Genomic DNA, 12,915 nt, shown 5'->3' with positions numbered 1-12,915 from the left:
TCTCTGCCTACAGAGGCGGGCACTGGGGTCAGAGGCAGATGATTATCATCGTTACTGTGTTCTCGAGAGTGTCTGAATCACTGCTGGTGATTCTCCTGTCTCAGCCCTCCAGCTGCGGAGATGACAAACATGCACCACCACGTTCCACTGTGTGTGCTACTCTTAACATTTTATAGCTTGATCAACTAGACACAGGTTAGGTCATGATTTGTGCAAGAATCCGAAAGAGCAGGAAGTAGAGTTGAGCTTGTGGGAGCACAGCCACAGCCTACCATGTCTGTGAACCGATCTGCACAGGCCATGCGCACGCGCTCTGGTGTCGCCGGGCTCCATACTGTCAAGTCCTCAGCCATGTCTCTTTCTCTACGTGCCGCAGCCACCGCATCAGCAATGGCGAAAAACACAGAAGACCCCAGGAACATCCCAGACTCTCCGAGGCCCTGCAAGTAAACACATTTGTTTAATTTATCGGGTTTTTGTTTTTCCAGACAGTGTCTCACTTTGTGGTTTCGGCTGGCCTGAAACACACTGTGTAGACCAGGTTGAACTCAAAGAAATCACTTGCTTCTGCAACACATTTGCTTTAAGCACTTCTATAGTGGACAAGAAGTTACTTTGGGATATGGCCTCATCTTGTCCAGCATTATATTCTCAACCCCTGGCATACAGTTTTCTATAAATAATTTTTCAAACATCTCAAATGTTTATCGTCCAGCTTGTTGACCAAGTGAAACTCCAAGAGCTCTTAAAACAAACAAACAAACAAAAAACTGAACTTTCTGGATCTTTAATTTTCTCTGGGTTAAGTATTTGTTCTATAGGAAGGGAATGCAGGTTTGTTTACATGTATGTGTACATACAAGTGTTCGGTTGGAACTGCCAACTCAATCCTGATTGATCCAGAAAGTCCCATTCCTATCTCTCTCTTTCTTCAAACCCTGCCCTCTTAGAGAATCTCCAACAAAGAAGGAGCCAAAAAGCCCATTCTTGGTGACTATTGCAACTTCTTCTTCTGTTGCTGACAGTAGCCCAAGTCCCTGCCTAGGCATTCAGTGTTTGACTATATTTGGGCACAAACCCAGCTTGTGTCGGACACAACATCACCCCATCACCTACAACCTATAAAGTCTCCCTGTTTCCATTTGTGGGCACGGCTTCTCCAACCTTGATCTCTGGGACTGGAGAACCTGCCACGAGTTGCTGTGCTCAAATAAACATTTTCTATACCTTTTCAATTCAGCTTGATCTAGCTCATTGCAATGCTGGAGAAACTCATTATGGGGAGGGAGCAGAAAACCTATTAACAATGTATATATGTGCTTCTGTGTGGTGAGGGAAGGGCACCCTGATTAGAATAATCAATGGTTTGAACTTGCCAACTTCGAGAGTAGAGGAAAGAACTCCTCATGATTCCCGGGCTAAAGGAGGCAGGGTATTTGTCTAAGTTTGGTTTCTGAGACAAGGCCTTGCTGTGAAATGTGCTTTGGAGTAGACTAGGCTGGCTTTGAACATCCAGTCCCCAAACCTTCCTGCCTTTGCTTCCTGAGTGTTAGCATTATCACACACTACCATGCCTCCCTTGGTCCCTTGGTTTTTTTCTAGAGAGCTCTTGCTCTGTAGCCTAGACTGGCATTGAATTCATGATTCCCCTGCCTCTTTTGAGTGCTGGGATTACAGGCATGCCCACCACACTGGCTGCCCTGTCTGGGAGCTCTTGACTTGAAGCTGTTCTCTGTAGGGTCTGGGCAGCTTTTGACCTCCCCCTCTGCAGATGGCTTCTTCTCCATCAAGAATCCGAAGGCCCTGTCGATGCTTCTTCCTCTGGATCTGTGATGGCCTCACTCACCCATGTCCAGAGGTGACTTCTAGGTTTGGGGGGGGGGACATTCAGTTTGGAAATGATGAAATTCCTGCAGTTACTTTTCTTGTTTCAGGAAAGAAAAATCGATTTACTCCTGAATGAGAAGCAAGTAATTAAAAAGTAAGGACATGACTGCTCCAAGGAATGGTGAAGGAGAAAGTTTATTGTAGACAAAAAGGAGAGTGTAGCCAGAGGCAGGGACATTTGGGAGAGTCCAGAGTAAGCATGACCAGACTGAGCTGGGCCATGTGAGCAGGAGGGAGACAGGGAGAGGGTAGGGCCAGACCCAGAGACCAGGAGAGTAGAGGGTAGACCAAAAGGCCAGGTAACCAAATGACCGGATTATACAGGAAGGGCAGCTGGGGAAGAAGGGCAGCCCAGACCCTAGGATGCAGAAGTTTAGGGTAGGGGTGGGGTGTGTCAGCCATGTCCTTTAGCAATTAGGGACTGCAGGAAGCTGGGAGAACTGACAGCCAGGCCCACTTTAACATGTTAAACAGGCACCTCAGCTGGCCTTTTGTCTGGAGTTGGAGGCATAAAATCTCCCACCTAGAAGTTTCCCAAAAGATTTTAAGGAAGGCTTTACATCTTACACCTTGGTGAAGTTTCCACGGGAGGTTTGTCACGATCTGCATAAAGCAATGCAAACAAAGTTGACCTTTATTTTAATTTGCTCATCCTTTCCTTTAGTCATTAATAAAGTTGGTGGTGTTTTTGCTTCCTGACACTATTGACATTTGAAGCCACATGATTCTTGGATGTGAGGGCTGCCTTGCATGCTGAAAGCTGCTTAGCCACTGGCCTCTGAGCACTGTTGTAAAATCCTTTGAATTATTTCAACCTGAAATGCAGCTAGGTGTTATCAGTCTCCTCCTGCACAGGTGTCTGTCTATCTGGGGTGGGGGGTAGAGTGGGGTGGGTAGGACATTCTCACCACATTTGGGACTGGCTGTTCTAGATTCTAGATTAATTTCTGGGTTTGGCCCCAAGCCCCTCAGAGGTAGGCAATTTACCTAAGAGGAAAGGAGGGTGGTGGCCCTGGGTAAGAACAAGATCTTTAGTTCCCTGATGTCTAAGGTTTCAATGGTGTCATGCCATCAATCTCATGTACTCTTTTGGTTTGGTTTGGTTTTTGAGATAGGGCTAGCTGTTTTGATCTGGAACTCTCTGTATAGCCCGCCAGCACAGGTGGGCCTTAACCCACCCTCTGCTGGGATTACTGGTTTAGCTAACACACCCAGCTCAGTATTGCATTCTTCCACCAGTCCCTTTCGTGGTGCATGTGAGTGGGTGCATGCGTGTGGAAGCCAGAGCGAAGGACTCTAGCAAGCAAACATGGCTCTGGCTGGTCTTGCCCTTCCCCTATTCCCTTTTTTGCTAAACCATAGACTACACCCCTAAGGCCAGCCATCAAGGTCTGGTCTATTCCCTTATTTGGACACTCCCTCCTCCTGACCAGCAAGGTCCAGCTATCAAAGTATTGAAGTCCAGCAATCAGAAGCCCCCCCTTTTGGCTGCCCTAATTAACACGCCCAATCAAAACAAACCAGCTCACCCTAACACGGGTTTTCCATTTTCCCTTTATAAACTGCGCTTGTCTATGGGCTGCATCTGTCTTCTCTCCATCCAGAGCCAGTCCTTTGTCCTCTGGGAAAATGCCACCCCCACACCTGCACTTGTTTGTAGTCACATTTTATTTTGGGTCACCAGCTCACAAATAACAACACATAGACATATTATTAATTATGAAAGCTTGACCTTTGGCTTAGTCTTGTCTCAACTAGCTCTTATAACTTAAATGAACCCACTTAAAAAAAAAAAAATCTATGTTCTGCCATGTGCCACCCACCCTGCTTCGTTCATGTTTCCTCGTGTGTCTATCATCTCCTCCCACTTCCTTTATCTGCCCGGAAGTCCCGCCTATGCCTAGCTGTTGGCTGTTCAGCTTTTTATTACACCAGTCACAGCGATACACCTTCACACAGTGTACAAACATCCCACAGCACTTGTTCCTTCCCCTTCTCCCCATCCTCTGTCTCCTGTCTTTGTTTCTTATGCCCTCTGTCCCTTAGGGGCAAGTACATCTCCTTTGTGCTGAGAATTTGGTCTTATGTCATTTGCCGACCTGAGTCCTTTACAAGGATGTCCTCAAGTTACAGTCCTTGGAAATGCTGTCAACCTCCTTTGAGGGAGAGCCTCTTACTGGCCTGGAACTCATCAATTAGGGTGCACCAACTGGCCAGAGAGCCCCAGAGGTCCTCTTGCCTCTGTCTCCCCAGTGCTGGGGTTCTAAGAGTATACCATCACACCCAGAACTTTTATATGGGTCCTGAGGATCACACCCATGTTCTTGTGTTACTGCTGGAACCCTTCCTCCAGACCCCAATATTATATTCTTCATTCTTAGATGAGAGTTGAGCATGGTGACACAGCCTGGCCATTCTTTGGGAGGTGGAGATTGGAGGATCAAGAGTTCAAGGTTATCCTTGCCTATGCAGTGAGTTTGAGGTCATTCTGGTCATTTCAAAAACCAAGAAAGAAATAGACAGCTGGGTGGTGGTGTCATGTGCCTTCTTTAATCCCAGTACTCTGGAGGCAGAGGCAGGTGGATCTCTGTGAATACAAGGCCAGCCTGGTCTACAGAGTGAGCTCCAGGAGTACACAGACAAACCCTGTCTTAAAAAAAAACCAAAACAGAACAAAACAAAAAAAGCCAAAACCCAAAACAAACAAACAAACAAACAAACAAACAACCCCCCCAAAAGAAATAGACAAAGTTTTAAAATGAAAGATGCCTTCTCCCAAGAGGTGCAAGAACACACACACACACACACACACACACACACACACACACACACACTTCATGGAAAGACGTTATTAATGAAACCAGGGCCCAGAATTGCTCCTGGGAGGCTCATTTCTCTTTCCTGGATCTCAGTTTTCCCTAGGTGGTTGGTCTCCAGGCGGCCTGATCAGATAACCACGAGCATCCATGGCTTACGCTGACCATGCTCCCTGGGCTGCTGTGGTGTAGAGGAGCTAGTTTATATGCTTACCTTAGATGAATAGATAGTTAGTGGGGTCTGAGATGATGGCAACAAGGACACGTTGAATTGCTCAGGGACATCAGTGACAGACGGAATTTTGTACTCTTCTGGGCTCCGAGAGTGCAAGACCCCTTCTGGAGAATAGTGCAGCTCTTCAGTGGTGTAAAGGCCCATTCCCTGAATAAATGCACCTTCTATCTGAAGAGGAGGGATGACCATTTTAAACTATGTAGCAACATATTCTTATGTGAAAGTTCTTTAATTACCCCTCAACCACTCTTAGGAAGGGGTTTCCCCCTAGGTGGGTTAGCACCTACCTGCCCAACATCAATGGCAGGATTCAGGCTGCAACATGCATCCATGACAATGTCTGTTCTGATTTTCTGAAACAAACAGAAATTACCTCTTTAGAAAAACTTGAATTAAAATATTCTAAGGGGTGGAAGATACAGCTCAGCATTAGAGTCCTTGTTTAGTATGCACAGGCTGTAGGCTTGATTCCCTAATCTCTCTCTCTCTCTCTCTCTCTCTCTCTCTCTCTCTCTCTCTCTCTCACACACACACACACACACACACACACAAATAAATAAACTAAAACGTACTATTTTTAGGTTAGCTCAGACTATACAGGCAATTGGTGCCATAGCTGGTACCGAGTTCAAACCCTGGACCCATACGGTGGAAGGGGAGACCTCAGTTCTGAAAGTTGTCCTCTAATTTCCACATGTGTGTTGTGGCATACATAGTACCTACTCTCCCTCAATTAAAAAAAAAATTCCAAAGGGATTCTTGCTATTCCAGAACCACACCACTCCCTGGGCCTTATCAGCAACAGAATTGGGAAGACATCTGACAAACTTCACACGTGGTGCCAGGCCTGGGAACAACCTGGAAGATCTGCATGGACTGTTTTGAGTCCTGCTAGTGAGTCCAAAGTCCAGGGCATGCTGGTGTTTGTGAATGAGTCACCAGGTAAATGATTGAGCCTGCTTTTCCACCAGATTCTCTGCTTGGTTGCATTGCTCTAGTAGAAGTCATGAGCGTATCTAGTCCTTGAAAGGGTTGGATGCAGGTGGCATCATTATCATTTTACTGAGAAAATCATGTAGTACATGGTGTGTATAAGTTAGGGGCTTGCAAGATTTTAGAAGGGGTCAAGGTGAGTGCTGAGGCCAAGTGTTGATTCTCAGTCTTCATGGGGTTTGATTCCTTCTCTGAGATACAGTGAAGCTATCTAGCCCTTCTGGTCTCTCTCTCTCTGCCCATTGGTTGCAGGGGACCTCAGGAAGCTTCTAGTGTTTCTAGGCTATCTCAGGAATACTTCTGGACTTTCCTTTGCCTATCATTCACCAATGTTTATTCTGGTAATATCTTTCTTTGTTTAGGCTTGATATCTGAGTTTCTCACTGATCATTAGTTTTACATGCCTTTAATCCCAGCACTCAGGAAGTAGAGGCAGGCAGATGTATGAGAGTTTGAGACCAAACTGGTCTACAGAGTGAGTTCTAGGACAGTTAGGACTGTTATATAGAGAAACCTTGCCTCAGAAAACAAAACAAAATAATAATAATGATAATAATAATTATTATTATTTGGGTTTCTCCTTTCTAATCTTTGGATTAGAACTCCCTCTTTCCTTCTCTTTTTCCCTCCCTCCCTTCCTCTCTCTTTCTCTCCCTCCCTCTCTCTTTCCCTCCCTTTCTCTCTCTCTCTCCCTGTTCCTTCCTTACTTCCTTTGAAAAGGTTCTCATGTAACTCAAGCTGGCCCAGAGCCTAGTTGTAAATGATCTTCTCAAATCCTTCTGGTTTGTATGTCTAAAGGGCTGGGATTACAGTCACGGACTACCACACTAGTTTTATTCAGTACTGGAATCCAGTGGTTCCTTCATGATTGGCAAGTATCTTACCAACTGGACTATATCACCAGCCCTTCTCTTGGTAGTTTTTGGAATTGAATCTTGCTGTGTAGCCCACGCTGGCCTTAAACTCATGGTCCTCTGGCCTCAGCTACTCAAATGCTGAGATTATGGGTCTCTCAGGCCCTAGAATTAGCCATCTTTCTTAACCTGGGTGGGAAAGTAGGTTGGGGACACCTCAGCCCTCCTTACTGTACTTACGTTGACATTTGCTGTGGTTTCGCCATGGGTATGGAACAAGGGAAAGAGATGGCAGCTCAGCTGGTGGAAACCTTTGCTTATCAGCTACAGACATCCCCAGAAGTCTGCCTTGTGGAACTGACCACAGTGGGCCAGAGATTCAGTGTTTCTGGTTTCTAGTTGGTTAACGGGATTTTTGTCTCATCAAAGAGCAAACTGTTTTTAAGAGTTTAACATCATACTGAACTTTCTGGACCTTTAGGTATGCGTACAAACTAGAAGGCACAGAAAAGACCAAATTTTAACTCTGACACCATAATTGTGGAAAATTCCTCTGTTTGTTTCTTTAGGGTTTTGTTAGGTAGAGTTGATAGATAAAATAAGTATGTTCCAAGAACTTTGTGGGGGCATATTTCTGCTGGAAATGCATTTGTTATTTTTTTTTGAAATTCAAGTTTAATTAGCCAACCCATGTTTTTATTTGCTAAATTGGGCACACACCTGTCAGTGTGGAGGGTCTTAGGACTAGCTTGTCACCAAACCCAGCTTCCCATTAAAGCAGAGCCCCAGGGATTCAGGGACACTGGCACCTGGGCCTTTGAGGGGAGCCTCAGGCTTCCCTCCAGGATTGCTGCACAGATACCGTTATCTATCTATGTGTGCCTCCATGCGAAAACCACCGGGAAGCAGTCTAGAACAAGACGCAAACAATCTGGAATCATACCAGTTTTCCTCTTTAAGATGACCTCAAATAAAAATGGAGCCACAGAGGCCAGCAAGATGGCTCAGCAGTTAAAGGTGTTTGCTGCCATGGCTGACAACCTGAATTTGAGTCCTAGGGCCCGTGTGGTGGAAGGAGTGAGTTGATTGCCACATGTGCTGCCCCCCTCAGGGAAAATATTAAATATAAAAACACATTGACATAATATAATGTATCAGAAAGAGCAACTTGAATGAAATAGGAGGGAAATTCTCTCGAAATATCTCTTCACTGCATCTTTAAACAATGTTATTCATGGACGGGGGGGGGGCATGGCTTAGTTGGCAGAGCATCTGCCTAGTGTGCACAGGCTGATTGTGGTGTCTAGCTCTGCAAAAACTGAACATGCCTACACATGCTTGCAAGCCCAGCATTTGAGACATGGAAGCAGGAAGATCGAAAGTTCAAGGTTATCTTTGAGTACTTGGGGAGTTCAAGGCCAGCCTCAACTACCTGAGACCCTATCTTTAAAAAAAATTTTTTTTATTTCCTTTTAATATTGAAATGGAACATAAGTTTTCTAACAATAAATAGAAGTATTTTGATAAGACATGGCCATTATAATTTTTCTAACATAACAAGTTACTCTTTGATTATACTTTACACTATTGGATACCTCTGCCATCTTTGCTTTCCCAGTGGTATCTGGAGTATAATTCACAGGTTTGTCATTTCTGGTACAATGATTTTGTCTAGATACACTCCCTGTCTTCAGTAGATGGCTTCGTGATGATCAATAGCGGCACAACGTTCTCTTCATACCCCACCCCGTCCTTGTCTGTTCCTTTGGATGTCTGTTCTGCCCTGGGAATAATGACTATGTCGGACACCAGCTCTGCTACTAAATGACCCCCCCCCAGACAATTTGTCTGTCCTTGAGGAATGAAACCCACTCTGGGGTAAAACTTTGGAAAGTGACTCCGTCATCTGAAATGAAATGATAACTTTAACACTCTAATCACAGACATTCCATTTTGACTACTATATTGTTATTTTATGTGACAATTCTAAGAGGAGGCTGGATCTCTTGAATCCTCTTGGAATTGAAGAATTATCTTCTCTTCCACAGACACTAGGCCACTTTCTGCACAGTGTGCGATTCTGCTGATGATCTAACTTGCCGGGGCAATGCTGACTTGACTTACCTTGTGGGCACCTGTCAGGCAGTCAATTTCAACCTCCGAACATGCAGCTCCATAGACATAGTATGGGAATGGGTCTCCCTCCTGCTTCTCCCAGTCCATGAAGGCCTTGTAGCCCCTGAGGGAATAAAGTCCTTTAGAAGAGGTGGGGGGGGGAGGCAGAGAGCACAATGTCCATATCTTTAAAAAATTACCATCGTTTTCAATAGCATTTCAGCTGGCTGATACTCCTTTCAACTAGTTTTTTTTTTTTTTTCTTTAGTTCATTCAACTGGGTTTGTTTGGTTGTTTGATTGTTTTCATTCAAGCCTCTCCCTTGTATTCACCTTGATGGCTATCTGCCTCTGTCTTAAGGGATGTGCCTGAGCTGTGGGAAAGATGTCAAAGAAGACAGTGACGTTTGTTCTCAGGTTGACAGCTTAAGATTTGACCTTGGGTCCTATCTGCACATTGGGAAACCCCATTAATATGGCCTGTATTCCCGGATATCCTCCATGGAACATGCTAACCCAAGTCACAGGGGACTCAATAACAAAGTAATAAGGCCGATAAAAGAGAGCTGGTGATTGGATTCATTCATTTATACCTGAAGATGTAGTCAATGGTTACAGGTTGTTTTTATTTTATCATTGCAGAGCTGTGCTTTGACACCAGGGCCTCTCCCGAGCCAGACAAGCACTCTCCCACTGAGGAGAATTCCCGCCCTGAAGATTTCCTTTTGCACACGTGTGTGTAGGTTGGTAGTTTATTTGGTGAAAGAAATTGTAACTGTAGTGCCATATCCTTCTTGAATTGATAATAAGCTCTTTTCTTTACTTTGTGTATTTAATTAACATGAATTTATTGAGACCCCCCTTCATTGATCTACACTGCATAGTGAGAACAAATGATTTTTCACCTCCCCAGACCTGCTTCTAGGGAGAAAGTTTTTTATGACAAAGGCAGGGAAATTGGTAAAGTTGAGTGGCAAGTTAGCTGTGGTGATGCTGTCTTTTCACTACTCACGATGAAGAACATTAAGGGCTCAGGGTGTAGATCTGGGGTAGAGTACTTGCCTGGCAGGTGCAAGGTCCCAGGTTCAATCCCCATCACCAGAATAAACAAACAAATAAATGTAAATAATATTAGGTAATTCAGTGTTTTAAATCCTGTATGGGTTATTAATTATTTAATATTTCTTTAACAATACCACTCAGAAACTTATATGAATTCACAGAATTTTGGGCTTAGAATAGACCCCCATAATTATATAATACAATCTTTTTCATGAATAAGGACTGAGGCCCAAATAATCAGATTACCTTGTATTTTCTTAGCTAAGCCATATATTGTTTTGAGTTTTACCTGAAGTATCCAGTGGCGGAAAGACTGATTCTTTGTTCAAATGCTGTTTCTATCTGTGGAATGGGCACATTTAAGGAAACTGAATAGATATACCATTTGTTAGGTGAAAATGTTTCTATCTGTGGAATGGGCACATTTAGAGAGACTGAATAGCTATGCCGTTTGTTAGGTGAAAGTGAGCATATTTCATATGTAATAAAAATTGACATGTGCTTCCTGATACAGATGCTCTGCTCTAACTGTCCTCATCATAGCTTTTTTTCTCAGCTGGACTATGACAGTTTCCCCTTGGTTGAGTTTGAAAGCCTGAAGTGAACAATGCAAATTAAAATCCTATGATTTATCCATGGTATAGGGAATAAGCTCAAAAGTTACTTGGAGGGGTGGCTGGAGGGATGGTTTATAGTTAGAAGTACTGGCTGCTCTTGCAGAGGGCCCTGCTTCAGTTCCCAGCCCCCACATGGCGGCTCACAACTGTAACTCATGTTCCAGGGGATGTGACACCCTCTTCTGGCCTCCACAGGTACTGCATACACAAGAAGTACGCTCACATACATGCAGGCAAGCACACAAACAAAAGTAATAAATCTTTTTTATTGCTGTTTCTCATATACTCTCTCTTTTGAGACAGGATTTCTCTGTGTAGCCCTGACTGCACGACCATGTCTGGCAAAATATAAATAAATATTTTTTTTAAAAAATTATTTGGAGTTTGGAGCTGGGCGTTGGTGGCGCGCGCCTTTGATCCCAGCACTTGGGAGGCAGAGGCAGAGGCAGAGGCAGGTGGATCTCTGTGAGGTCCAGGTCAGCCTGGTCTACAGAGCTAGTTCCAGGACAGGCTCCAAAGCAATACAGAGAAACCCTGTCTTGAAAACAAAAAAAAAAAAAAAAAAAAAAAACATTTGGAGTTAATTTTTAAGTGTTAACCATATAAGGTGTGTGTGACAATTACTCTAATGAAAAAGTGTAGTGTATTGTGAAGTTGGATTAAATGAGTCATTTGTTTATTATTATTATTATTTGTGACAGGATTTCTCTGTGTAACAGCCCTGGCTGCCCTGAAACTCACTTTGTAGACCAGGCTGTCCTTGAACTCACTGAGATCCACATGCCTCTGCCTCCAAGTGCTGGGATTTAAGGCATGCACCATCACTGCTCAGCTTAAATGAATCATTTCTTTTGAGGCATATTCAGTGCTCTCCCCTACTCAGAGCATCAGTGCATTTGTGTGGCTTATGGAGGCTCTTTTCTCTGCCTCCCTCCACAAGTAGAGTGGAAGGATGCTTCCAGATGCTCCTCATAGGCATCGTTTTCTCTTCTGGGTGACTGCCCTTTCCTGTGTGTGCTCTCCACACATCTGGAACAGCCCTCTCAACCTTACAGAACCACTCACGTGGAGAGCTTCCCAAAGTATGGACAGAGACTTACAGTAGCAATTCTTAACCTGTGGGTCACGACTCCTTTGGGGGGGGGGTGACACTTTCACAGGGATCACCTAAGACCACCAGAAGACACAGGTATTTATATTATGATTCATAGCAGTAGCAAAATTGTAGTTATCAAGTAGCAATGAAGTAATTATAGTTGGGGGTCCCACAGCATGAGGAGCTGTATTAAAGGGTCGCAGCATCAGGAAAGTTGAGAACCGCTGCACTAGATAAACTGTTTCTGCGTGGTACTCAGTACTGGTTTGGATTGCTATCTCACATATGGTAACAGATTTTATTTATTTATTTGGTTTTTTGAGACAGGGTTTCTCTGTGGCTTTGGAGGCTGTCTTAGAACTTGCTTTGTAGACCAGGCTGGTCTCGAGTTGACAGAGCTCCTCCTGCCTCTGCCTCCCGAGTGCTGGAATCAAAGGTGTGCACCACCATGCCCAGTGGTAAAAGATTTATAAGGAGGAACACTTACCCAGTCTCTCCATGTACCTCCTGGATTTTTCTTAATGACAGGCTCAAGACGTTTTAGAAGGATCTCACAGGCATTCTTGAAGAAATAAAGAAGAGAGCATTGTGGTTAGGACTCAGGATTTTCAGTGAGCACAGGTCAACAAGTGCTCACAGAGTTTCCGATCTTAAAACTAGACGTTCTAGCCCTTAGCTAGATAACACTGATAACTCCGCACTGTCTGACCTGCCCCTCTCTTGTGTTAGCACCTACCCAAAATATAAACTCATGATTTTTTTTTTCAGAGACAATCCGACTAGTTTCGTCCCCACCCTCGCCACTGTTCTCACATGGATAAGCCTGATTTGAAGGAAGGTTTTGTGACATCCTTATAGTGGTCTACAGGAACACACATTCCCACAATGCCCAGCTGAAAAAGTGTCAGAATCATCACAAATTCAGTGACAAATTCAAAAGAACATATATGTAGGCGTGGCAGTGCACATCTGTGATCTCATAGGTGACTGTCATGAGTCTGAGGTCAGTTGGGCTACAAAATGTGTTCCAAGCCAGCCTGAACTACTGTCTCAGAAACATCTGGGTGCTGGAGAAATGTCCTGCCGTTAAAAGCACTGGCTGTTTGTCCAGAGGACCTGAGTTTGATTCCCAGCACCCACATCACAGCTCACAATTCTGTAGCTCCAGTTATAGAGGATCTGACACCCTGCATCGGCCTCCACAGGTACACAGTCATACATGCAGGCAAAACACCCATAAA

The 12,915-nt window shown here is 44.3% G+C and overlaps 1 protein-coding gene across 1 annotated transcript in view; it reads right to left on the bottom strand.

The window, feature by feature from the left end:
* The window catches only part of LOC127226530 (aldehyde oxidase 2), an 80,906-nt gene that overhangs the window by 10,902 nt on the left and 57,089 nt on the right, over nt 1–12,915 (bottom strand). The window contains exons 29-34 of the mRNA XM_051190635.1: nt 12,162–12,236; nt 10,251–10,303; nt 8,910–9,024; nt 5,226–5,291; nt 4,918–5,106; nt 273–440 (exon numbers count right to left, since the gene is read on the bottom strand). Of these exons, the coding sequence (XP_051046592.1) occupies nt 273–440; nt 4,918–5,106; nt 5,226–5,291; nt 8,910–9,024; nt 10,251–10,303; nt 12,162–12,236 (666 nt within the window). The remainder of the gene's footprint in view (nt 1–272; nt 441–4,917; nt 5,107–5,225; nt 5,292–8,909; nt 9,025–10,250; nt 10,304–12,161; nt 12,237–12,915) is intronic.

The sequence above is a fragment of the Phodopus roborovskii genome, unplaced genomic scaffold (assembly GCF_943737965.1).
Source record: "Phodopus roborovskii unplaced genomic scaffold, PHOROB, whole genome shotgun sequence".
NCBI classification, from domain to species: Eukaryota; Metazoa; Chordata; class Mammalia; order Rodentia; family Cricetidae; genus Phodopus; species Phodopus roborovskii.
The sequence above is the reverse complement of the archived record's forward strand: the minus strand, read 5'-3'. Positions and strand labels throughout refer to the sequence as shown.